Raw genomic sequence first — 27,349 nt, 5'->3', positions numbered from 1 at the left:
TTTCATTATAAGGTTAAAACAGGCAGAATGTCCTAAACGCAAAAAGCACTTCACTCACTGATGTTGCACAATGAGGTCAGACACACATACAAGACACTGAAGGTAAACAAACATCACAACAAATGTCATGTTACCTGACATCAATATGGAAACCTTTGGCCTGGGCGCACTCTATCAGCTCTGTGAAGAATTCTTTCCGAGGAGGTGGGTGTTGTCGTAGTAACGACATATGAGGGAAGCTCTCCCAGATCTTCTTAGCCACCCAGTGATTGGCAAGGATCATGCATTCAGCAACAGTCTCATGCACTTCAAGAGGCTGTTTTGGTACCAAGTCAGCAATATTCTTTTGTTGGTCTAGCTGAACATTCAGTTCCATGCCTTCTAGCTCGAGTGCACCACCTTGGTCTCTTAAGGCTCTAAAATGTCTAGCAACATCCATCAAGCTACGGAGTGACCAGATGAGCACTTCAAGCTTCTTCTCTCTTTCATCTTTAGGCAGGCTGTTCAGCTCTGGGATCTCTTCTACCACTGTCCAGTCTCCATCCAACAAAGCTTGCGCTGCTTCATAGAAAAGCTTATATGAGGAGCGGATAATGGTACGACCATACCACACATGTAGCACCTTGTAGGAACTATGCTCAAGCTCCCATAGCACACTCACTGCATACCTGTTAGAGGACAGAGGAAGCAAATGGTAAAACAAGGGTAATACCACCATATCAATGTGGGAAAAACAAACACAGAAAAATTGGCATTTGACAAAATTGACAGTATTTATGTTTCCCTGAAAAGCACAATAATTCTGTTTGTCCAATCTGTATTAGAAATTCTGATTTGGTTGCCACTTAAAATACAATTTTGGTACAAGGAATTAACAATAATGTGTGTGTGCAGTAGCAAGGGGAGAGCACATCTGGTGATGAACAGCAACAGTTGGACACTATAAGAGACTTGATCTGAGCTTGACCTCTGGCACCACTTTACACTTTTAATATCCCACAGTATTATAATTGATAAGCAATGAATCAATTAAAATGCATCAAGCATTACACAGACTAGTGTCCTTTTGCTCCTGTTACCAATTCTGTAAAGACCTACCTATCAAGGCCTCCCAGTAGTGAGCAGAGGTCAGCACTTAAGACAGCTGGCAGCATGTCAAATCTTCGGTCAGCCAGGTAGTATGTTGTAGCCCTGTGACAGAAGAGTGACTAATAAATGTGTCCATGATGAAGGCAGTATCCTTATTAGTAGAGCTTTAAAGAACTTCTCATACCTTGCTTGGGCCTCTAGGTCGGTGAGAGAGTTCATCTTGACAAAATGTGTAACATCTGCAATATGAACACCAAGTTCAAGGTTCCCATTGTTTAGTAGGCGAACAGACAATGTGTCATCTACATCTTCACAGCCCTTGGGGTCGATGCTATACACTAAGTGAGTATTTCTTAGATCCATTCTCCTCAATTCCTCACATGGGTCAACTGTCCAGGGAGTTTCAGGATTGCAAGCAGGCATCTCTCGCATCTAAAATCAAGCAAAATCCTGGTTAGGTTAACTTCAACACTGAACATCTAGGGTTTGCTAGCCTACACTCAAAATGGAGATGCTGATGGCACGAGTGCTCTTGAACCATTATAGGTTAATGTCACTGAACGCACCTGTGCTTCAGAAAAAGGCAGCACCTGAATGTTGTTCTCAACTAGAATGGCAGCCAGCTCCGTCTCCAGATCTCCCGCTCTGCCCAATACTCGGACAAAGTGGCCACTGGGATATAAAGAAGAGGCCTCCCACGAATCAATCCGTACAATTACACGCTGGTCCTGATGATAGAGGAGCACAGTGCTGATTAGCCTTGCATATCTTTTTTGCTGTACTTCAAGTGTAACAATATAGCTCCCAAGGTTGCGGTAGATGGTTCACCTGCAAGGTCTCTGCCTGCTGAGTGCTGATGCGAATTTTGGGGATCCTATAATCCCAGGGGGTAACCAGCACCTTCTTGGAGTTGCTTACTTGGGACTGGATTTCTTCTTTAGGAGGAAATGTTGCTACATAATCCTGCCAGTTTTTCTGAATGATTCCTACTATTCGCCCTGAAAAGAGAAAAGTCTAAGCCAACAGTACAACAAACTCCACAGGTCTATGAAAGACCAAAAGAACTCAAAGTAAACCAATATTCTGCAAATTTTCTGAATGGCCAATGATGGGACTCTGAATTTGTAGCAGCAACACATGAAACTGACTTTACTTCCCAGGAGAGTTGGGAACCCTGTGCCACTAGGCAGCTTCTGTTATTCTCTCTGGGGATGTTGGGTGAAAGAAGATGAGGCACTTAATTTTAAAAGGAAGCCAAGGAAAATCTGCTTTCTACAATGCTTTCATCCACTACTCAAACCAGTTCACTTAGATTACAGTTACAATTTTTCTACATTTGTGTTCTGTATCTGGTTTGTTCATGTGGTTTCACCTGGTTTGGAAGCCATTGTCCATGGAGCACACTCCATCTGTTGCAAATCATCATTGGCCATTCAGTATCAAGGTAGGACAATCTTTACATCTCCTTCAGAAGGCTGTTCACTGGAGTCGTTTCATCCATCACCATCCATTACACCTGTGACATACTGTCTTGCGAGCTTTACGCATCTTTGTTTAGCTGATTAGATATCGCCATTGGGGGGTTTTAGTTGGGTTTCTACATTTTCAGAATTTAATGTAACAAATGGTGTTCTTGTCTTAGTGTATGAGTTGTGTGTGTGTGTGGCATAGTCAAGGCTGGGTGTGCCCCAGATAAAATAAATAAATCGCTGCTTTTAAATGGTGAGGGTCTGAGTGCCTTTTGGTTGCTACAAATTACTACTCCATAGCTCAGTCAAACAAGTGCACATATGACTTTTAAGCAGGGGTAGACTTAATCATTAGGCAAAGATGGGCCCTTTTTTTTTAACATCTAAAATCTCAAACATTCCATACTTGCTGCTATAGCTTTTATTTTCAGTGATCTTTCATCAATGTGTGTAACACATTCAGTCCAGGCCATAATAGACTATGCCATGTTGCTGCAACACTACCACACAATTGTGAGAGAAGTCTGAAAAAGTACATGTACAAAATAATGATGAAAAGAAGCTTGTAGTGCATCAGAGTCAATTTCAGGACCAGTAGGTGCTACAGAACACAAGTTAATGAACAGAAAATGAAATGAAGCTACCAAAGTGAAGCAAAAAAACTAATAAGAAGGAAGAAAACAAAACATTTGTTGCAGAGCTCCCAAAATGTAACTTCCTGTTTCTTGAAATAAACTGATGCTTCGTACTTTTTAATTTTTTTGTGAGCCTATTAAAGTTACAACAAATGCAACAGCCAAGAAGAATAAAAAGCAACCAGATGATAATTTTCCACCATAGCTAGAGTTTCAAATGGCCACCACGTCTTACACTTCTACAGCTAATGATTACAGCATCACCTTTAAGAATTGGGGTTGGCAAACTATAACCTGCAGGCAGAGTCTAGCCCCTGGTACAAGTGCAAATGGTTTTAGACTACTTGCAAAAAAGATTTTAGTATTCTGGCCCTCATGAAGTGCTCTTAACAAAATGATGCTTAACACTAGAATCCATGGAGTCTACGAAAAAACTTGTAATGCCGGGCTACCTTTAATTCCCTCGCACCTCCTCATCTCCGTCTTTTGTTTCACAAATGTGTTGATCAGCACCGGCAGCAGGCAGCCTGCTATCCCAACCCCAACTGACGCAGCTTTAGTCATACACAAAGTTCTCCCAGCTTCCTGTGTTTGATTGACACGGGCATGCTGACAAAGTACATGTGCAATGCTACTTCAGTATGCAAGTGACTTTAGCTGCAGATGGAAGCTTCTGTCGCACTTCACGCAACTGTTGTTACGATTTTGCCTTTGTCCAGAAATGGATCCATAAGCTTTATGACCATAGTCTAGGAACGTCTTTCTCCTGTGGGATGACTGGGATCTTTTCCTGAATAAGGAGTGGCATTGCACATGTACTTTGTCAGCATGCCCATATCATTCAAACATGGGAAGCTCTGCAGTCTACTTGTGATTTTACGCTGTAGGAAGTTGCGCAAATAAATCAAGGTAAATAACATTCGATCTAGCTTTTATATAGGCCCTGCTGTTTCGTTGAAGGACATGCATGTGGCAGATTCACTTGCAGGATGATGCCCAACCTCTTGCTGCATCCAAATGGTGCCATCTTTTACCTTTACATCTTTTGTTGGTGCAGCTGCGTTGTTCTTATGTGTGACTGGACGTTTCTTGCGGGGAGGGCATCTGTGCTCTCTCCGATGTAGAACCCATATCCTCATCTGAATTCACTTCTGTTATAGCACGTCTTTATTTGAAAACGAACAGTGTCAGACTAGGGGGAGCATGAAAGTGACTGAAAGAATAAAAGTGAATAATAAAACAAAATGCTAACTTTTACAAGTACCATAAATTTACACTGGCTATTACAGACTCAAATAAATCAAATGTGCAGTATGTTTTTATTTTAGAATAGTAATAATAATAGCTGATCACTACTCAAAACAGTTAAAGCATAAAAAGACCCAGGAACGAACCCGCAACTTCTCGACTTGGAGACAGCCATTCTTACCTCTGCACCAGCCAAGCAGACAAGAATTTTGCCAATTATTAGTAGAACATGAAAAAAGATTCAGCTTTAGTTATGTGTTCAACATTTCTTGCCATTCTACATTTATACAGAATGCTGTAGACACGGAACACACATGAAATGTATGTGTTCCAAATAATGATATATTATTATTTACCCTATACAATTCAAGGCACCTCACACCACGATAAAGAGACTTCAGCTACAAGAACTTGGTGTACGACTAAAGCTGCCTCAGTGGGGGATGGGATAGCAGGCTGCCTGGTGCCGGTGCTGATCAACACATTTACAAAACAAAAGATGCTGATGAGGAGGTGCGAGGGAATTTAAGGTGGCCAGGGATTATGAGTTCTTTCGTAGACTTCAGGGATTCTATTGTTAAGTTGGTTGTTGTAAGTGTACTAAGTTGCCAAGCGGTGTCATCCAAAAAGCAATTACAGAAATCAACCTTTTACTATAGGAATGGGGAGAGCCTATAAAAGGGTAAATAAATGCATTTTTAGCTGTTTGCTTGCCTTTGTTTTTAAAGAATGAGAGTGCACATGGTGATTTTATTAATGATGGATTCAGTTGTTAGCAACATCCCGAAAGTGGAACTTTGGATGTCACTCTGGCTCTGTGCATAAATCAGTATAAATAATGCTGTTTAAAAATATGAAAGAAGTTTTAAATCGGAATGACCACAACAGATTACAGTGATCCCTCGCTATATCGCGCTTCGCCTTTCGCGGCTTCACTCCATCGCGGATTTTATATGTAAGCATATTTAAATATATATCGCAGATTTTTCGCTGCTTCGCGGGTTTCTGCGGACAATGGGTCTTTTAATTTCTGGTACATGCTTCCTCAGTTGGTTTGCCCAGTTGATTTCATACAAGGGACGCTATTAGCAGATGGCTGAGAAGCTAACCAGCTTACTTTCTCTCTCTCTCTCTCTCTCTTGCGCTCACGTAGGGGGGTGTGAGCAGGGGGGCTGTATGCAGCTGCTTCCTGAAGGACATGCTGCACAGTGCTTCGCATACTTAAAAGCTCAAAGGGCACGTATTGATTTTTGACTTTGTTTTTCTGTGGCTCTCTCTCTCTCTCTCTTTTCCTGCTCCTGACAGAGGGGGTGTGAGCTGCCGCCTTCAACAGCTTTGTACCGGCGGTGCTTCGCATACTTAAAAGCCAAAAAGCCCTATTGATTTTTTTTTTGACTGCTTGCTTTGCACTCCTTTGAAAAGGAAGATATGTTTGCATTCTTTTAATTGTGAGACAGAACTGTCATCTCTGTCTTGTCATGGAGCACAGTTTAAACTTTTGAAAAAGAGACAAATGTTTGTTTGCAGTGTTTGAATAACGTTCCTGTCTCTCTACAACCTGCTGTGTTTCTGCGCAAATCTGTGACCCAAGCATGACATTCTTAAAATAACCATATAAACATATGGTTTCTACTTCGCGGATTTTCCTATTTCGCGGGTGGCTCTGGAACGCAACCCCCGCGATGGAGGAGGGATTACTGTACTCCTCTACTTGCAAGACATGTAGCTCAGTTTGCCATCTTTCATCACAAACTTGAATTTTGTTTTCAGGACTTGGGTATTGTAAGACAAATTTTGTTTTTTCTTTTATTTCCTTTCTAGCAAGATTTTATACCTTCCATGGCATGAGCCATTATTAACAGTTTAGCCAAAACATTTACCCACCCCTGCTTTAGATTACTAAGTGCCGTGGCTTTATTGTCGTGGCTTTATTGTCATATCATCCATGCATAGTTTTGTAGTACAGAAAAGGGGGAGTAATGGGACTGAAGAGGACAGCACTTCTGTCTTTGCCTTAGGGTCCCAAATTATTAAATCTGCCCCCGTCCAGAACAGGTCCACCTACCACACCCTAAATGCAGTACATTTCTTCACCTTTTTTTTTTTTTAAAATATATAAAGTGCTTGAATTCTTACTTCTTTGGTTTCTAAATTATATATAAAAATAACAAGCATCTGGCTGTGTGTCTGATCACAATTGTGGGTTTGGGTGAATAAAAAGTAGAGCCATGTAACTTAAAGAAATGTAACTGATGCTCCCTCACAATGCGGGTAATGTGCCTCATTCAGGACTCCATGAGCAACCGCTTGTTCAACACAAAGATAAGCAAGCAGTACCCAAGAATTCTCCGAAGAGACATAATACCGACAAGAGTCAAGTCTCCATCTCAGGTCACTGGATAGCGTTCATGTCTTGCAACCGTATAGCAAACAGGGAGCACCAGGACTCTAAAAACTTGGTCCTTCGTCCTTTTATAGAGATATAGGGAGTGTCACACACCCCTTTGCAACGTCAACATTACCCAAACCCCAATGCTCTCCCAACCCATCTAGTGACTTCACTGGAACAGTCACCAGAGATATGAATGTCGCTGCCGAGGTAAGTAAACCTCTTGACAAGGTTGACACTCTCTCCACAGACAGACACACTGCTGATGGCTATGCTCAAGAGATTACAGGCCTGGATCTTGGTTTTTATCCAGAACACTCGCAAGCCCAGACACTCAAACTCCTCACTCAGTCTCTTGTTCCTATCCTGTTTAGTGATGGAATAAGGTGTTAGATCTTAAAAATGTGAACAAGTAACAGAGCAGCAATAAATCTAAGGAAAAATATTTCGGTAACATGAAGAGAAGTAGATGTGAAACAAAGAACTGCATCAGAAAAAACTGCATTAGATTAAGTAATTTGTAGTGTGAACAACTTACTGAAAAAAAACATGAAGTTCGACATACAACTTTGCTCAACAAGAAGGTGGTCATGTTAAAAGATTGTATATTTTATAACTTAGCCATCCGAATATACTTTTGCTCCTTCTAAACCTGTCTTTGATGGGTATGGAAGCTAGTCTTATATGCACCAATATTTGGGGGAGAGTGTGTGTGTGTGTTTGGGGGCTGATAATTTAGTTATTTGGGCGTAATTTCTGCTAATTCTGACACTAGTATTTATTATTTACTATTTATGTATGCATTTTCCTTTTGCCCAATTTGCAACCAAGCCCCTATAAACTTTTTCTCTCTAATATTTTGACCTTTTCCCAATTACAGTAGTTTTAGAATCAAATTAAATAAAACTAAATAGACTAACTATTTTGATGTTGTTCTAGTTCTTTATATGGAAATATGGTGTACTATAACCATTTAAATTAGAGTAATATTGGAGTTTTCAAGCTCAACTGAATATATATTGTGTGGTATACACAATGTAGGTATTTTCCTTTTTAGTTTTGAGGTAGGAAAGTATACCTGTCCCTATGGAAGGTGATCTTTTAGAGACTTTTTCTCCATGGAATTCATGGTAAACATTTAACACACAGCCAACATTCTATCCAGCATACCACGTGTTGTTAAGTGAGCAGTCTTTGTGAAGTATGTGTTATCATATTGGTCTCTCATATTGAAAACAATCTTGACATCAAACAAAATAGCATTAAGTTTTTTTTTCCTCCATTACTGGACAAAACTGGGATGATGCCTTAGACATCAGGCATCTATGATTAGACTTTGCAATTATGTCAGTTAAGAAAGCCATGTTATAAATAAAAATTTCTGGTAAAATGCATGTAAAAATACATCAAATGAAAGATATAAAGAATAAAAAAAACAAAAAAAATATATAAAGTATTCAAATAAGGAAATAAAGTAAAGATTTTTGGTCCTTTTGATCTTTATTGTACTTAAAGTATTCCCTGCTTTCATATCTATGTTTAATTATGTAGGCTCCACGACGGTGGGATACCTGTAGGTACTGGCTGGCTCTGGGGTTCCTCTCCATTTTCGGTCTCATTTTCACTTAGAGCTATTACTCGACCCCTCCATTCCGTACGTGGCAAAAGCTCCACCGCTACCACATCTCCATGAATTCCACGATTCCGTGGCTTCCACCCAAACACCAGGATGTCACTATTGAGCTCTGAAAACATATAAAAACAAAAGGCTATTAGTTCAGTATTGTTGTAGGCAAAATTGATGGTAGACCCTAGATAGTATGTGTGTGATTTTTCACGGCCAGCACCTGCTAACCTGTGACCAATTTTACTAAAGTAATTAGAATACTTTTGGCTCCAACTATGTGTCATCCTACTGAAATCTAGAATGCCTGAGGGCATTCACAGATTAGCCGCAGGCATTGTAAATCCTGATAAATCATAGTGAGAAACACAAAATGAAAAATTTGCCTTCAAAAGGCACACTTTTACTCACTCATTACTAGAGTGCAAAGGAAAAAAGCCATCTTCAGAGATAGAGAAGAATCCATGAGCTTATATATGGCTTCACAATTGATAGGGTTTGATAAGCACACAAATTTACCTGATGATCTAAGGCAGATAAAATGTTATTTTTATATTGCATAAAGTAACATACAATCAACTGTGAATGAAACGAAAAATGTTTTATTGGTAAATCTGTGCACAATGCATTCTACTTTAGTTCAAAAAAATGTCTTCACTTTCTATAAAATCTCCATCACTCACAGTGTTTCGAAGTGGCATTTATGCTTGTTGCCTATTCCAGTCTGCTGAAGAGGAATTTTGTACTTATTGCATCATTGTTGTAGGGACAGGCTCTAAGTGTATTAGAGCAATGTGAACCAATAAGTGCTCATCCAGAAAATGTAGCAACAAGAAATAAAGTACTCAGAAGTTTTGAATTTTGCAAATAGAGGAGAGACCCATCTTTCTGTTGTCTCATGTTTTACATGATAAAACAGAATTGGAAAAAGAAAAAAAAAAAAAGAAAGAAAGAAAAAGGTCAAAGACTGTGCCTGAACTCGGTGTAACTGTATCTGCGCTGGCTTCATCAGGCAACATGTTACTGGCCATCACAAAAATGGGTGAGCAACACTGTGCTGCAAAGTTGGCACTCAGTCAGTAAAGTAGACATGGGCAGCGATTTTAAGTCATTTAAATTGACATGATCTAATGATGAAACTAGTGACTGTAGTCGGCAAATTTGACAGACCCCACAACTTGAAGTCACCTAATGTGAAATCGACTATAGTCAAATCACAGTAACATATGCTTCTAAAAACAAAAAAAACTAAACTAACTTAGCATTCAACCCCCTGCCCCCACCCGAAAGAGAATACAAATACATGACCCAATCTAAAGTAATTCTTTGTATAAGATAGAATAGCCTGTACAATACAATGGTTAATCATAAGCCCGGCATATATTTATGAATGCTTGCCAAGCTCTGAAAAAGCTTTGAACATATCCTTGTAAAGAGAAATAGATTTTTTTTTTTCCAATCATATATATATAAAATGCCTATGCGTACGTATGTACATACAGTACGTACGTCTCCCTTTCGTTTCTAGGTGATGATAACAATTTGTTTAAACCTTTTGTGGCTAGGTGATGATAACAATTTGTTTAAACGTGGGACTGTTTTGCGTTGCCAGGTGATTAATATTTGTTTAGAAAATAATGTTAACATTGCTGAGAACGTTTGGTTAATTTTGGTTAACATTGGACTACGGAATCATATCGTATTCTAATGGCCCTCCGGAATACCTGTACACATGTCAAGAGTTTAGTGCCACACATTCCAGGTAAAGTGCACTGCACCATTTCCTCACAATAGTGAACGAGTTATCCTAAACCTTAGACGATTATACCTCGCAAAAGACCGCTAGATGAAGTGGTCTTTTCCGAACAGAAACGTCAACAAAACGAAAAAGACCGCACTCGACAACCAAATGCAACACAGGAGGAAGCATCCCATCAGCGCGAAAGACGAAACCAACAAGACCGCAATCACAGAGCAAATGCAACACAGGAGGAAGCATCCCATCGACACGAAAGACGAAACCAACAAGACCGCTATTACAGAGCAAATGCAACATAGGAGGAAGCATCCCATTGACGCGAAAGACGAAACCAACAAGACCGCAATCATAGAGCAACACTCACGCAATTACCTACACCTCAGCATCTTCATGCAGCCACTGGAACATATGTTATTGAGGACGACATCAACCAACATTTTTGTGGAAATTTACCATTACGGTGCACATTCTGTGGTGCGAAACATTTCCCTGCTGAACAACCAGCAGATAAACTGTTAACATCTGTTGCCACAAAGGAAAAGTGAGTTTACCTCCGATACGGGTATCTGCTTTACTGATGAGCCTCATGACGGGACAACACGAACACTCAAAAAACTTCATAGTCAACATAACGTCATTTAACAGCGCATTAGCCTTTGCTTCAATGGGTGCTAAAATTGCTCCTCCTTCCGGATACGGGCCCTACTGCTTTCGTATTCATGGACAGATTTATCACAGATCTGGGGCTCTACATCCTGAAAATGATGTTCATCGTCGATTTGCTCAACTTTATATCCTTGGTCTTGATGAGGCGTCTGCACAAAGAATGCAAATCAAAGAGAACTCTAAATGCAACCCCAACCTCATGACCCTGCTGAGTTCATTCATGAGCGACAATAATCCTTTTGCTGAAGCATGTAAAATGCTTTATGGAGGTGGAGCAGCAATGTCTCGCTGAACCAGCATCACGGAATCTGCAAGCACCAATAGTGTCATTGGTGATCATTCATGATAGAAACCAGGACCATATTGTAACAATTTGTCTCGAGCACTAGCCTGAGAGTATTGCTACCACTATTCTGACCTAGCTAAAGGCAGATGTTAAAAGGATAGGCCAATATCACACCTTAGTAAATTTCCCGTATAGCCTTTATTCTCATAAAAACAATCCCTTAATATCAATGCAGTCCATCAAATAAACAACAAATAGAAAAACAATCCCTTACACATGGATCGCCCCGCCCGAACCTAAGTAACCCTTAATTTGCAGCGCCACACACATATACATGTATCTACACATCAATAGTATTCAATCCCTCCAATTCCCGTTCCAGCGATAATAGATAGATCCGCAGAATAGTCCACTGTAATACTCCCGTAACGGCCGTCAAGCTGATGCGGAGTCCTGAAAATAGCGGACTATATATCCAATCTCCTCTTCGTCTTAAAGGACGTACAGTCAGACTTGCGCCATGATTAAAGTAAAGTAAGTCCGTTTAGATAGCTCACCCAAGTCCGTAGGTAATAGCAGAACGATCGATTCCCAGGTACTAAAGAGATGACCATCCACCTTCCGACAGGACTGATAGGAGCTCCTAGGCTTTTCCCATGGCCAGAGCAGAAGCTGATCTGCCTTTTCTGTTATCCGATGCTCTTCTTCTTTCTCTCTTCTCTCTCCTCTTTTTAAAACGGCGCGCTTTATGCAAATTACTCCTCGAACAAACCGGAAGTTCCACCTCTGGGGCACCGCTGTCAATCTCTGTTGGAAGACTGTTCCCTTCCCCCCCCCTCCCCCAACAACCGATCGACAGCAGAAAACATTATTCTTTATGTGGCAGCGCTACATAGATCCCCACCCCCAGTCGGCGGCACGGCGGGTCCAAAGTAGGGCTTAATATTGGCCACATGTATTGTTTCCACTATGGCATCTACACCACTACCCCTTTGTATGCGGAAATTAACCGGTCCTAATCATTTTATTATTCTTACTGGACCCCCCCACTTGGGCGCTAGCTTAGTAGCAAATCTGTTGACAGCACTGGAGAGTGGGTGAGTCCTAGTCCAAACCAAGTCCCCGACAGCAAAGGGTACCGCTCGCCGTCGTGCATTATAATACTTAGCCTGTCTGGATGTTGCACTCACTAACCTCCGTTGTACTTGCTGCTTTAATTTTTCGAGGATCTGAATTGTATTGTATGTTTTTGAATCAGGGAGAGGTGCTGGGGTGATAAGACGATCCAGGGGACTTTTGAGTTGTTGTCCGATAGCCACCCGAGCAGGGGTCTCACCAGTGGCCTCATGCACAGTTGTGTTGATAGCAAATCGGAGCTCCGGTAGCCACTTATCCCAGTCTTGGTGTCGTTCACCCACATAGGAGGCTACCATAGTCTTCAAAGTCCTATTCACTCTTTCCGTTAAATTCGTCTGCGGATGGTAAGCCGTGGTAAGTTTCTGTTTGATACCCCACGCTTTATACAGTTCCTGAAGCATAGAACTAGTAAATTGCGGGCCCCTGTCAGACACAATATACTTTGAGACCCCCCAGCGGGTGAAAATCTCATCTTTGAGAATAGAACAGATCTTTGGAACCTTGGTGTCCCGGAGAGCAAAGAGTTCTACCCATTTTGAAAAACAGTCCAACACCACCATTAGCACTGTCTTTTGGGCTTTGGATGAAGGTAAAGGCCCCATCAAATCAACTCCCAGCATTTCGCCGGGTTCAGATGTAATAGTGGATTGGAGAAATCCTACTGGTTTACCAGGGGGGTTCTTCAATTGTTGGCAGATTTTACAGGATTTCACATGGCTCCAAACATCCCTTCGAATGGTGGGCCACCAAGCTACTTCCAGAATCTTCATCAATGTCTTCATTCGCCCAAGATGCCCACCAAAAGGACTGTCATGATAATAATTAAGGAAGTTGGGTACATACTCTTCCGGGACCACTAACTGGCATTTGGATCCTCCGAGACTGGCCGGCACCACACGGAAAAGGACACCCTGGATGTCCTTGAAATGTATGCGATCCCGTCCCATCTCATTAGAATCTTCACCAACCTTCTGGCACACAGGACAGTGGGTTTGTGCTCGAGCTAGGTCCTGCATACTTAAAGGCAGATCTGTCCATTGAGTATGAGTAGTTACCATACATATATCCCCAGACATCCAATAACTCCGGGACAGCGCATCCGGGACAATGTTATTGCAGCCCTTCTGATAAAATACCTTGAAGTTGAAAGCTTGGAGGCGCAAAACCCATCTGGTCAGTCGAGATGACGTCTTTGGTTGATTAAAAGCCCAAGTCAGTGCATTATGATCCGTGAAGACCTCGAATTCCACCCCTTCTAGGAAGTGGCGCCATTTTTCCACAGCCCAAACCACCGCCAAACATTCTTTTTCCGAGGTGGAGTAATTGAGCTCGGCCCCATGCAGAGCCCTTGATGCATAAGCAATTACTTTCTGATCCCCCTCGCTCGTTTGGGTCAGAACCGCTCCAAGCCCGATGTTGCTGGCATCTGTATGAACTTGAAATGTGAGTTGAACATCAGGTTGAGCCAGGATGGGTGGAGATTGGACGGCCCCCTTTAATTGTTCAACTGCATCCTGACAATGCACTGTCCATTCCCATGGAACATCGTTTTTCTGCAAGTGATGCAAGGGTGCAGCGATGTCAGCCAATCGAGGGATAAATTTGTGATACCACCCAACAAGACCAAGAAACCTCTGCAGACTTTTAATATTAGTGGGGTTAGGATAGTTCTGAATTGCTGCCACCTTTTCAGGGTCTACTTCAACCCCTTTTCCCGATACCACATGGCCCAAGAATTTAATCTGGGGTTGAAGGAAAAAACACTTCTCCACATTTAGTGTCAGATGTGCCTGTTGCAGCCTCTGGAAGACTACTTCTAGATGTTGCAGATGTGGTTGCAGTGCTGGGGAGAACACCAGTATATCATCAATATATACATAGCAGATTTTCCCAATTAACCCCTTGAGAACTTGCTCCATCAGACGCTGGAAACTAGCCCCAGCATTCTTCAGCCCGAACGGCATGGCTCTGAATTGGAATAATCCCTCAGGGGTAATTACTGCTGTCTTTGGTTTGCTATATTCCTCCATCTGCACCTGCCAATATCCACAGCGGAGGTCCAGGGTGCTAAAGAAGTTTGCACCATGCAGACTTTCCAAGATTTCTTGAACTAGGGGCATCGGATAAGCATCATGATGAGTTTTTGCATTTAATCCCCTGTAGTCTACACAGAAACGATATGACCCATCCCGTTTTTTGATAAGGACTACAGGAGAGGCCCATGGTGAAGTTGATGGTTCTAGGACGCCATCCTGAAACATCTTGTCCAGATGCGCTCTTATAATTTCCCTCTTCTTTAGTCCTTATAATATGAGTTATTGTACGCGTCAAACCCAGTTTTTTTGTCCACACCTCTGACCATCGACATAATAGAGGCTGTACCTCCATGGGTTGTTCCAGAACGCTTGCCAGTGAGTTGGACTTGGAGGTCATTACCTCAGCAGCGTAAAAATTGAGACTGGACCATCCCAAATCTTCACGAGCCTTGGATAAGAAAGGCCTCATTTCACCCCCATCTATAGAGTAGCTCCTCAAATGCAGATGTATAGACATCCGGATGGAGGTAGTAAAATCCAGACCAAGGAGCAATTGAATGGTCAAGTGCTTGTCCTCCAGAACATAGGCTTCAGCATTCCAGAGGGTCAAATCCATTTGGAACGGTAACGAAACCCTACCAACGGTCACATGCTTGGTGCCGTCAGCCAAAATAAATTTGACGGAGGTTGCCGTTTCGAGGTTTTCCCCTGGTAGTGCCATTCTTTTCCACAAGCTTTTCTTCATTAAAGTGAAGTGGCTCCCAGTATCCACGACTGCATCTATGTGTAATCCCCTTACCTGTGTTGAGACCACCAGAAGAGAAGTCTGTATCTGGACCACTGAGACCCCCACTTCAGTTAGGCTGCTTCGTTATTTCGGTGCTTTGGTGGACTGAACTTCTTTTTTTGTAGTCTGCACTTTATTCCAGTATTCTTTGGAAGCAGCCCAGTCTCGTTCCACAAGAGAACCCACCTTCACCAGCTGTTCCACCGAGGTCACTACTCCCCTCAATCCTCCAGCCAAGCGTGGATTGCAGGCGTTCAATATACGGCATACCAGCTCTTCCTCTGCCATGTCAGGTTGCCACTTCAGATATAGAGCCCGATAATCGTAAGCAAAATCCCTTATGGACTGTGTGGGTGCTTGCACCATCGACCGGAGATGCTCTTCCAGTTCCATCTTATACCCGGAAGGAAGGAAAGCATTAAGGAATTCCTGTTTAAAAGAAATCCAGTCAGTAATTTTGTGTCGGGCAGCCTGCCACCAGCTCCTACCTGGACCTTGTAAAGAGGTGTTTATCACCCCCATAAGTTCTTCATTGCCCAGCGGTATAGCAGACACAAAAGCTTCCCCGCGCTCCAAAAAGTCAATTACATCCTCTGAAGTATAGTCCGTTTTAAACTTGGGAAATTCCAAGCGAAGCGCCGGCACATGAGGAAGTGCATGAGATTGATAAAAGCGCGATGCCCCCCCCCCCCGGCGTTGACTGTGCAGCCAGCATTTTAATCGCGGAAATACTTTTCCGTATCTCCTTACGCAGTTCATCCTTCCACTGGCGATCTCGCCGCTGTAAACACTGCACAATCTCTCGCTCCATAGCCGCTAGCTGGGCAGTGAAGTTGTCTTTAAGCTCTGCAATCGCTGTATCCACATAGACGCGGAGCCCCTCTTCCCGAGATATTGTACTTTCTGCCACAGAGGTTATTCTTTCGTCAAGAGCATCAAGACGTTCGGAAACCGCCGCGAGTAACAGTGGGTTGCCATCGACGTCCTCCTCGTCCGGTGCGAGTGTATCTTCCAGATACATGGACTGTAACAGACTAGATAGATCATGGGTTCCTGCAGGAGTCCTGACGGTGACGTGTCGGCTTCGGGCTACCGGATCCTCCCACAGCGATACATTCGGACTGGCATCCTCCTGTTCTAGTGGCACCGAAGACACACTCATAATCACTCCAAGTAAATTTAGACAAAATACGGGGAATATCAAGACGTATATGTTCCTATTCCTCAGAGAGGGCACCAACTGTAACAATTCGTCTCGAGCACTAGCCTGAGAGTATTGCTACCACTATTCTGACCTAGCTAAAGGCAGATGTTAAAAGGATAGGCCAATATCACACCTTAGTAAATTTCCCGTATAGCCTTTATTCTCATAAAAACAATCCCTTAATATCAATGCAGTCCATCAAATAAACAACAAATAGAAAAACAATCCCTTACACATGGATCGCCCCGCCCGAACCTAAGTAACCCTTAATTTGCAGCGCCACACACATATACATGTATCTACACATCAATAGTATTCAATCCCTCCAATTCCCGTTCCAGCGATAATAGATAGATCCGCAGAATAGTCCACTGTAATACTCCCGTAACGGCCGTCAAGCTGATGCGGAGTCCTGAAAATAGCGGACTATATATCCAATCTCCTCTTCGTCTTAAAAGACGTACAGTCAGACTTGCGCCATGATTAAAGTAAAGTAAGTCCGTTTAGATAGCTCACCCAAGTCCGTAGGTAATAGCAGAACGATCGATTCCCAGGTACTAAAGAGATGACCATCCACCTTCCGACAGGACTGATAGGAGCTCCTAGGCTTTTCTCATGGCCAGAGCAGAAGCTGATCTGCCTTTTCTGTTATCCGATGCTCTTCTTCTTTCTCTCTTCTCTCTCCTCTTTTTAAAACGGCGCGCTTTATGCAAATTACTCCTCGAACAAACCGGAAGTTCCACCTCTGGGGCACCGCTGTCAATCTCTGTTGGAAGACTGTCCCAGCCCCCCCCCCCCCCAACAACCGATCGACAGCAGAAAACATTATTCTTTATGTGGCAGCGCTACAATATAATAGAATAAAAGACCATAAAATATACATTCGCCTGCTTCAGCAGGCTTTTCAACTAGTTTAAAATAATGTAGAACAGCACTTTCACTTGGATAGTGATTCTTCCAGTTCAGCAAATAGTATGGTATGGGGCATTACAATAGACTGTTTAGAGAACACCTGTAACCCATAGGGTATTACACCAAATACGGATGTCAAGGCATTAGATGTGATTTTAAAGCTAAAACTATGCAAGAGATATACCATTTTGGGTAAAAAAGCTGTGTTAAGTGTAGGGCATTCTGATAAAAACATGCAATATAATGATGCACATAACTAACAAATTTGGTCTTGCCCCAAGTACCTATAGTTCTATTTTAAACAAGATATATGCGATTTATAACTTTTTTTTTTTAGTTAAATTATGGCATGCTTGGTACAAATTAAAGTAGAATACATTTTCTGAAAGGCTGAATTCCATTCCTTTACTGAGATTTTAATACGCAAGACTTAACGCAGTTTAATGAGACAAAAATAAAACAGTGAAGGGCTTGCTTTTCTCTCCAAGTACATAAAGTCTTCGTCTTGGGCATATTTTAATTCCTGGTCAAATAATTAAATTCTTCTCAGTGTTCTCCTAGAATTAGTAATGAAATAAAACAACTATAGATTCATAGTTTCTTCTGGCTGTGTTATTCACTTTTTAACATGTTCTTCAGGAGGTCACAGATGCATGACATCAGCTTGCTTACTTACTTCAGAGGCAGGCAGACACTCATTGCTAGAAAGATATTATCTCCAAAAATACTTGGATTTTTGTTATGATAAGAAAACCTACAGATGTTCTGTGCTTTCTAATGAGGAAATGCAGGGAATTCCAAGGTTTCTCTATTCACTGTTGGGCAACCGGTGCGCCGTGGAATTTTCTAGGGGCGCCGCGAAAACTTTTGTAAAATATTTAAAATTGCTAGTGTTTTTGAACTTTTGGTTGATTAAAAAGATAATGTTTAAAAAAATATATTTTATGTTGGAAAAACAGGTAACGGTTAATCAGATTGTTGAATAAACGAATGTATTTATTTTGAATGCAAGTTAAAATTTTCGCTGTTCACCATTCATCATAATATCAACACCAGCGGTGTCAAAAACACATCTCGTGAGACTTAAAAAGTCTCGTTGTTAGAAGATCTCGCTCACTGTACGGATAGAAGGCGGCGGAGCAAATATAGAATGAGAAAATACGAACGCTACTGTTTTTATTGGCGATTGTCCATAGATTGTGTTGTCACGACTTTATTTATGGGCAGTCCCTCAGGTGCGCCACGAAAGAAAATTTTTGGACTTGGTGCGCCTCAACTCAAAAAAGGTTGCCTTTCACTGCTCTATATGCAAGTGCCATCTGAAATCTACTGCATTTTTAGTGCATTAAGAAACTGCTATTAATATTTGTTTTGTTACACTGGCTAACACTGGCAGTGTCACGTTGTGTCAGTCAACAATAGATACTACTGTTTTAGTACTGATTAGTATTTGGTAAAACAAATATTCCACATTTTAAGTTACAAATGTTTAGACAAAACAATCATCTATAGACGTTTCCAGTGAAGATCAGCCTGATCAGGCAGCTCCAGTGAGACTGATTGGGCATCACAGACAGACTGACTATCTGAAAGCTAAGAACAACAATTATACATTCTTGCAACAATGGATTTAGTGAAAGCAATGGAAAAGATTAGCTTAAAAACAACCAAGCAAAGTAGGCATTAAAAACCAAAAAATACAAATACAGAAATAAATAACAATGTAACACATTTCACATAACACAACATACAATAAATAACAGTAAATCAAAGCAAGACTAGCCTCTCTTTCTCTAACAACTGGATAGCAGCTGACCATATTAAAAAAGGCTATAAATTCACTTTCATTGGGTTGGTCAAACTACAAAGAAAAACTAAAGAAACAAAGAGTCGTGGGTCGGTAAGTGACTAGCAATCAAAACCTCTCATCTTACAATGCAAGAGTTTTGCAGATAGATAGGATATGCCTGTTCAATGCGTTCACTCTCAGGGCACAACGTCAACACTGGAGACGTATTCAAATGTGTGCATGTATTCCAACTAAATTAAACTATGAAACAATCCAGTCAAACAATATACGGTAGTGCTATGTGTAAAAGAGGGGCCAAAGTTTGCAAAGTAGGCTCTTATTCATAAATACATCACTAGATTCCTTTTAGATTAATCATGGCTCCCAATATGTTCAAAAATCAGTGAGAAACATTCAGTAAAATTCATTGGCAACGGGGTATCCCTGTTATTTAAAGTGATTTACGACATGTTGAAATTCACATTAATATAGACAAAAAGCTACAACACAAGCACAGTAAGAAAAAAAAAATAATCATGTATACAAGTCAAAAATAAGATGCATAAGGTACATTGAGAATCACTTTACACTATAACTGCACTGTGGTACCCTGAATTATAATCACAATGAATCATGAAGTGCAATTTTCTTATTTTATTTAAGAGAACTTTTGAAGAATTACATATGGAGATAATCTTGACTTGATGTGACAAAATTTTATAACACGGCAATGTCTACTGACAGCTAAGGAAACAAAGAGCAATACAGAGTTATTTGGTACCATTGGGCTGCAGTTTTTTTTATTACATTAAATTATTACATTTGTGGATGGCACCTTTGAAAGGCTTGTGTGTTCTCAATATTCCATCCAGTTGACTTATTACAGTATCTTTCAAATATTACAAAAAAAATAAAAATTTAGTTTTGCAAAGTACCCAAAATACAAGGTGAGAACACAATTTCTGAAAATTCTTTTCTTTATGTTGCAGTTTCTTACAAATATATAGTGTAATACAGTAGAAGTCTTTTTGTAAAATATTTGACACAGTCTCTTTTTGCTACAAATAAAAATCCTTTTCAGTTGGTCTTGTCTGGTTTATATTAAGTTTCACAAGCGAATGAACAAACAGAACTGCAGTGTACAAGAAAAAAAAACTGCAGACACTCATGATCAGTCAGTCTTAACAAAAAATAATTCAATCACTTGGCTGTTGTTCTTTACTGTACAATGCAGATGATGGCTACGGACATTACATTTACTCACCAGTATTCTTGTCTGTTGAGCCCTGAACCCGAACATAGGCTTCTAGCTGTGCTCTGTGCTTGTTGACATTGAGTGTTCCCTGGATTTTAGAACAAAAGATCAGAAATGCATCCACCCTGTACATTATTAATTTAACACCAACTACAATACCTAGAACTAAACTAGTCCTCCTTTACCTTAACAAAGCCTGACAATTATTCATTTGAAACGCCTCTCATGGTTCTTTTTCTCACCTGAATATATCTTCCAGACTTTATTCCAGTCTCCAGAACACTAAGAGGCAGGTGCTCTGGGTACTCTTTTTCTCGACTTTCACTTCCTTTCTCTCGCAGTGACTGGGTAATGGAATCATAGAGGTCATGTGCGGTGTTCAGGTGGGGCCAGAAGCTATCCAGATAGTCCTACAAGTAAAATCCTTTCTGAGAAAAAAAGTGTATACATGACAGAAAAACAACTGCCCTGGAACAACCAAGACAGCCAGGAACAAAGATGGCATGATTAGAGAGAGAAGAGGAAACAGAAATATTTAAAATTTAATCCTCACAATTCTGGGTTCATTAGGCAGCAGCACTGTTAGTGTATATAAAAAAGTAACATAACATTTTCAAACCCACTTACAGTGCATCCGGAAAGTATTCACAGCGCATCACTTTTTCCACATTTTGTTATGTTACAGCCTTATTCCAAAATGGATTAATTTTTTTCCTCAGAATTCTACACACAACACCCCATAATGACAACGTGAAAAAAGTTTACTTGAGGTTTTTGCAAATTTATTAAAAATAAAAAAAACTGAGAAATCACATGTAAATAAGTTTCACAGCCTTTGCTCAATACTTTGTCAACAATTACAGCCTCAAGTCTTTTTGAATATGATGCCACAAGCTTGGCACACCTATCTTTGGTCAGTTTCGCCCATTCCTCTTTGCAGCACCTCTCAAGCTCCATCAGGTTGGATGGGAAGCGTCGGTGCACAGCCATTTTAAGATCTCTCCAGAGATGTTCAATCGGATTCAAGTCTGAGCTCTGGCTGGGCCACTCAAGGACATTCACAGAGTTGTCCTGAAGCCACTCCTTTGATATCTTGGCTGTGTGCTTAGGGTCGTTGTCCTGCTGAAAGATGAACCGCCGCCCCAGTCTGAGGTCAAGATAAAAAACCGCTCTGGAGCAGGTTTTTATCCAGGATGTCTCTGTACATTGCTGCAGTCATCTTTCCCTTTATCATCACTAGTCTCCCAGTCCCTGCCGCTGAAAAACATCCCCACAGCATGATGCTGCCACCACCATGTTTCACTGTAGGGATGGTATTGGCCTGGTGATGAGCGGTGCCTGGTTTCCTCCAAACGTGACGCCTGGCATTCACACCAAAGAGTTCAATCTTTGTCTCATCAGACCAGAGAATTTTCTTTCTCATGGTCTGAGAGTCCTTCAGGTGCCTTTTGACAAACTCCAGGCGGGCTGCCATGTGCCTTTTACTAAGGAGTGGCTTCCGTCTGGCCACTCTACCATACAGGCGTGATTGGTGGATTGCTGCAGAGATGGTTGTTCTTCTGGAAGGTTCTCCTCTCTCCACAGAGGACCTCTGGAGCTCTGACAGAGTGACCATTGGGTTCTTCGTCACCTCCCTGACTAAGGCCCTTCTCCCCCGATCGCTCAGTTTACATGGCCGGCCAGCTCTAGGAAGGGTCCTAGTGGTTTTGAACTTCTTCCACTTACGGATGATGGAGGCCACTGTGCTCATTGGGACCTTCAAAGCAGCAGAAATTTTTCTGTAACTTTCCCCAGATTTGTGCCTCGAGACAATCCTGTCTCAGAGGTCTACAGACAATTCCTTTGACTTCATGCTTGGTTTGTGCTCTGACATGAACTGTCAACTGTGGGACTTTATATAGACAGGTGTGTGCCTTTCCAAATCATGTCCAATCAACTGACTTTACCACAGGTGGACTCCAATTAGGCTGCAGAAACATCTCAAGGATGATCAGAGGAAACAGGATGCACCTGAGCTCAATTTTGAGCTTCATGGCAAAGGCTGTGAATACTTATGTACATGTGCTTTCTCAAATTTTTTATTTTTAATAAATTTGCAAAAATCTCAAGTAACCTTTTTTCACATTGTCATTATGGGGTGTTGTGTGTAGAATTCTGAGGAAAAAAATGAATTTAATCCATTTTGGAATAAGACTGTAACATAACAAAATGTGGAAAAAGTGATGAGCTGTGAATACTTTCCGGATGCACTGTAATTCAATCAGGATCTCAGTGGATCAGATCCTCTTTCAATCATATCAAGCGATAGGCGGTAATTAGTTCCAGAAAGGGCACCACCACATCACAGGATCCTCATTCCAAACTTACTCTAAGCCAATTTAGAACTGCGGGCATTCTCAACACAAAAGTCTGAAGGCATGACAGAAAAACCAAAGCAACTGGATGAAATCGCACATGTACATAGTTGAGAGTGTGAAAACTCCATAGACAATGACTATGTACAATATCTGAAACCACGATGGCCGGATCAATAAAAACAGCCTTTACCACTGTGCCACCATGTTAGAGGAGAAAACAAAAGTGTCAGGCAAAAATAAATCATTGAAGACCATGAGAAAGGGGGTTGATGCTCCATAGCCTAAACAGTGAAAAATGTGCTTAGATCCTCAGGTATAACACAATACCTGAGATAGACCTTATTATTTATTCCAGCATTCTGCCACTGAATTATGGATAATCATTACTGAACTTGAATTATTCATGCCTTGGGAACAGAAAGCGTATTGTTACACCAGTAACATTATTTTTAAATTTGAGAGAGACAGCATGATATTGAAGGCTTTGATTCACTCCCATTTAGACTAATCACACTCCAACTGAAGCATAGTAACATATGTAATACAAGAAGATAAAAAGAAAAAAAGAAACTGTATGAATGGTTCGGCTGTAAAGTACACACTGCATTTAAATTTACACTTTAAAGACTCACAGGTTAGCTAGTAATTTCTTGTACAGTAAGTCTTCCCCTTTAGCAGATCTAAGGCCCACCTTAACAGAAGTTAGAAAAACTCCTTGTGTTTTGCTCCCATACTCTTTAATGGTTTCTTCATCTTCTGAAATCATAACCAAAGGCACTGTACCATTTAGGTGATGAAAGTACCAAACAGTAGCATAGTAGATACACCTACAGAGAAGCAAAAGAAGAGGGTGTGAGGAGTCGCATGACTAGATGCTAGTGCTAGTTGTTCTCTCTTGCTCACCTGGTCTGCCATTTCTCAAAAGACTCTCCTTTCTCTCGGGGAAAGTAAGATTCTCTTTGAAACTCATTTGAGAAAAGAATACAGTCATGGTGGGCATCCTTCAGCAGACCCTGTAGTCGCCTGTACTGCCTATAAAAAGCAACAGTATATTGATTAATTTCTATAATCATACTACAAAAAATAAATACTTTAACAAACCTTAGCTAGGGTGTATTTTTTAAAAATCTGAGGTCGCACAATACAGTATTAACCATGAAAGTCACCTTAAAATGCTGAACCATAAATCTGAATCATTCTGCAAACCACACAGTGCTAAGATACAAAAACAATACAATTTTCTTTAAGACTACCTGAATTTTACATATTTCAACCTTTTGCACGCCACACTGTTCTGCAATAGATCAATACAGGTAGCTGCACAAAGGATTGCAGTTACTCTGTAAAATGCTAATATAATGGCTTGGGTGTAACTGCTGCTGCTAATGCATAGTAGCAATTACAAACACTACACTGCAAGGTAGGGACATTTCCTCATTTGTAATTGGATAGTCCAGTTTTACATAAAGTTAAACTCAAAAATACCAAAAATGCTCAGGAGAAAACTGGTACAGTAATCCCTCCTCGATCGCGGGGATTGCGTTCCAGAACCCCCCACGAAAGGTGAAAATCCACGAAGTAGAAACCATATGTTTATATGGTTATTTTTATATTGTCATGTTTGGGTAACAGATTTGCACAGAAACACAGGAGGTTGTAGAGAGACAGGAACTTTATTCAAACACTGCAAACAAACATTTGTTTCTTTTTCAAAAGTTTAAACTGTGCTCCATGACAAGACAGAGATGACAGTTCCGTCTCACAATTAAAAGAATGCAAACATATTTTCCTCTTCAAAGGAGTACGCGTCAGGAGCAGAGAATGTCAGAGAGAGAGAGAAAAAAGCAAACAAAAATCAATGGGGCTGTTTGGCTTTTAAGTATGCGAAGCACCACCGGACAAAGCAGCTGCAAGGATGTACAATGTAAAGGTAGTCTTTCAGCATTTTTTAGAGGAGCGTCCGTATCTTCTAGCCCAGTGTGCGAACAGCCCCTCTGCTCACATCCCCTCCGTCAGGAGCAGAGAATGTCAGAGAGAGAGAGAGACAGAGAAAAACAAACAATCAAAAATCAATACATGCCCTTTGAGCTTTTAAGTATGCGAAGCACCGTGCGGGAAGCATGCCGCTTGACAAAGCAGCTGCACAGAAGGGAGCAACGTGAAGGTAATCTTTCAGCATTTTAAGACGAGCGTCCATATCGTCTAGGGGTGCGAACAGCCCCCCTGCTCACACCCCCTCCGTCAGGAGCAGAGAATGTCAGAGCGAGAGAGAGAGAGAGAGAGAGAGAGAAAAGCAATCAAAAATCAATATGTGCTGTTTGATCTTTTAAGTATGCGAAGCACAGTGTGGGAAGCATATCGCTTGACAAAGCAGCCATATGTAAGCCCAGCAAGGAAGAGAGCAATGTGAAGGTAATCTTTCAGCGTTTTTTGAGGAGTGGCCATATCCTCTAGGGGTGCGAACAGCCCCCGTGCTCAAAATATAGTTGAGTTTTATTTAATACGTAATACGTGCTCTGGTTGGGTAGCTTCTCAGCCATCTGCCAATAGCGTCCCTTGTATGAAATCAACTGGGCAAACCAACTGAGGAAGCATGTACCAGAAATTAAAAGACCCATTGTCCGCAGAAATCCGCGATATATATTTAAATATGCTTACATATAAAATCCGCGATAGAGTGAAGCCACGAAAGTCGAAGCGCGATATAGCGAGGGATTACTGTATTTGTAAAATTAAAAAAAAATTCTCAATCAATATTAATAAATATGTAAATTCCCAAACATCATCTGGCTATAGCATTTGTGTTTGAAACAGTACAGAATAGCTCTGTGCATGTCTCTGCTCACATCCTTCCACCCATTTATGTTTTTTTTTTCCTGAGAATTGAGTTTATCTATTGATATGTTTGTTTAAAATAGAGAAAAATGATTAGCATAGTAAAAATATAAAAGTTAACAATTACACGGGACATAAAGTAGTTACTTTTAGAAGATGAAATTGAGTTTAATTAAGGTGCAGGCCAACGTTAAGCACACACAGCGTTCATTACAAATATTGATAAAAGATTATGCTTTAAATACAGAGTACATGTATCATGTACATGTACAGTGGGGCAAAAAAGTATTTAGTCAGCCACCAATTGTGCAAGTTCTCCCACTTAAAAAGATGAGAGGCGCCTGTAATTTTCATCATAGGTATACCTCAACTATGAGAGACAAAATGAGGAAAAAAAAATCCAGAAAATCACATTGTCTGATTTTAAAGAATTTATTTGCAAATTATGGTGGAAAATTAAGTATTTGGTCACCTACAAACAAGCAAGATTTCTGGCTCTCACAGACCTGTAACTTCTTCTGTAAGAGGCTTCTCTGTCCTCCACTCGTTACCTGTATTAATGGAACCTGTTTGAACTCGTTATCAATATAAAAGACACCTGTCCACAACCTCAAACAGTCACACTCCAAACTCCACTATGGCCAAGACCAAAGAGCTGTCAAAGGACACCAGAAACAAAATTGTAGACCTGCACCAGGCTGGGAAGACTGAATCTGCAATAGGTAAGCAGCTTGGTGTGAAGAAATCAACTGTGGGAGCAATTATTAGAAAATGGAAGACATACAAGACCACTGATAATCTCCCTCGATCTGGGGCTCCACGCAAAATCTCACCCCGTGGGGTCAAAATGATCACAAGAATGGTGAGCAAAAATCCCAGAACCACACGGGGGGACGTAGTGAATGACCTGCAGAGAGCTGGGAACAAAGTAACAAAGGCTACCATCAGTAACACACTACGCTGCCAGGGACTCAAATCCTGCAGTGCCAGACGTGTCCCCCTGCTTAAGCCAGTACATGTGCAGGCCTGTCTGAAGTTTGCTAGAGAGCATTTGGATGATCCAGAAGAGGATTGGGAGAATGTCATATGGTCAGATGAAAAAAACTCTACTCGTCGTGTTTGGAGGAGAAAGAATGCTGAGTTGCATCCAAAGAACACCATACCTACTGTAAAGCATGGGGGTGGAAACATCATGCTTTGGGGCTGTTTTTCTGCAAAGGGACCAGGACGACTGATCCGTGTAAAGGAAGGAATGAATGGGGCCATGTATCGTCAGATTATGAGTGAAAACCTCCTTCCATCAGCAAGGGCATTGAAGATGAAACATGGCTGGGTCTTTCAGCATGACAATGATCCCAAACACACCGCCCAGGTAACGAAGGAGTGGCTTAGTAAGAAGCATTTCAAGGTCCTGGAGTGGCCTAGCCAGTCTCCAGATCTCAACCCCATACAAAATCTTAGGAGGGAGTTGAAAGTCCGTGTTGCCCAGCGACAGCCCCAAAACATCACTGCTCTAGAGGAGATCTGCATGGAGGAATGGGCCAAAATACCAGCAATAGTGTGTGAAAACCTTGTGAAGACTTACAGAAAACGTTTGACCTCTGTCATTGCCAACAAAGGGTATATAACAAAGTATTGAGATGAACTTTTGTTATTGACCAAATACTTTTTTTCCACCATAATTTGCAAATAAATTCTTCAAAAATCAGAAAATGTGATTTTCTGGATTTTTTTTTCTCATTTTGTCTCTCATAGTTGAGGTATACCTATGATGAATATTACAGGCCTCTCTCATCTTTTTAAGTGGGAGAACTTGCACAATTGGTGGCTGACTAAATACTTTTTTGCCCCACTGTATGTATATAAACATAC

At 41.1% G+C, this 27,349-nt stretch overlaps 1 protein-coding gene across 1 annotated transcript in view; it reads right to left on the bottom strand.

Moving 5' to 3' along the window:
• dis3l (DIS3 like exosome 3'-5' exoribonuclease) overlaps positions 1–27,349 on the bottom strand; it is a 111,138-nt gene that overhangs the window by 15,611 nt on the left and 68,178 nt on the right. The window contains exons 3-12 of the mRNA XM_028823845.2: positions 23,546–23,674; positions 23,334–23,469; positions 20,528–20,695; positions 20,295–20,373; positions 8,402–8,575; positions 1,918–2,087; positions 1,656–1,817; positions 1,274–1,521; positions 1,099–1,191; positions 135–668 (exon numbers count right to left, since the gene is read on the bottom strand). Of these exons, the coding sequence (XP_028679678.1) occupies positions 135–668; positions 1,099–1,191; positions 1,274–1,521; positions 1,656–1,817; positions 1,918–2,087; positions 8,402–8,575; positions 20,295–20,373; positions 20,528–20,695; positions 23,334–23,469; positions 23,546–23,674 (1,893 nt within the window). The remainder of the gene's footprint in view (positions 1–134; positions 669–1,098; positions 1,192–1,273; positions 1,522–1,655; positions 1,818–1,917; positions 2,088–8,401; positions 8,576–20,294; positions 20,374–20,527; positions 20,696–23,333; positions 23,470–23,545; positions 23,675–27,349) is intronic.

Source organism: Erpetoichthys calabaricus, chromosome 17 (genome assembly GCF_900747795.2).
Source record: "Erpetoichthys calabaricus chromosome 17, fErpCal1.3, whole genome shotgun sequence".
NCBI lineage: Eukaryota > Metazoa > Chordata > Cladistia > Polypteriformes > Polypteridae > Erpetoichthys > Erpetoichthys calabaricus.
The sequence above is the reverse complement of the archived record's forward strand: the minus strand, read 5'-3'. Positions and strand labels throughout refer to the sequence as shown.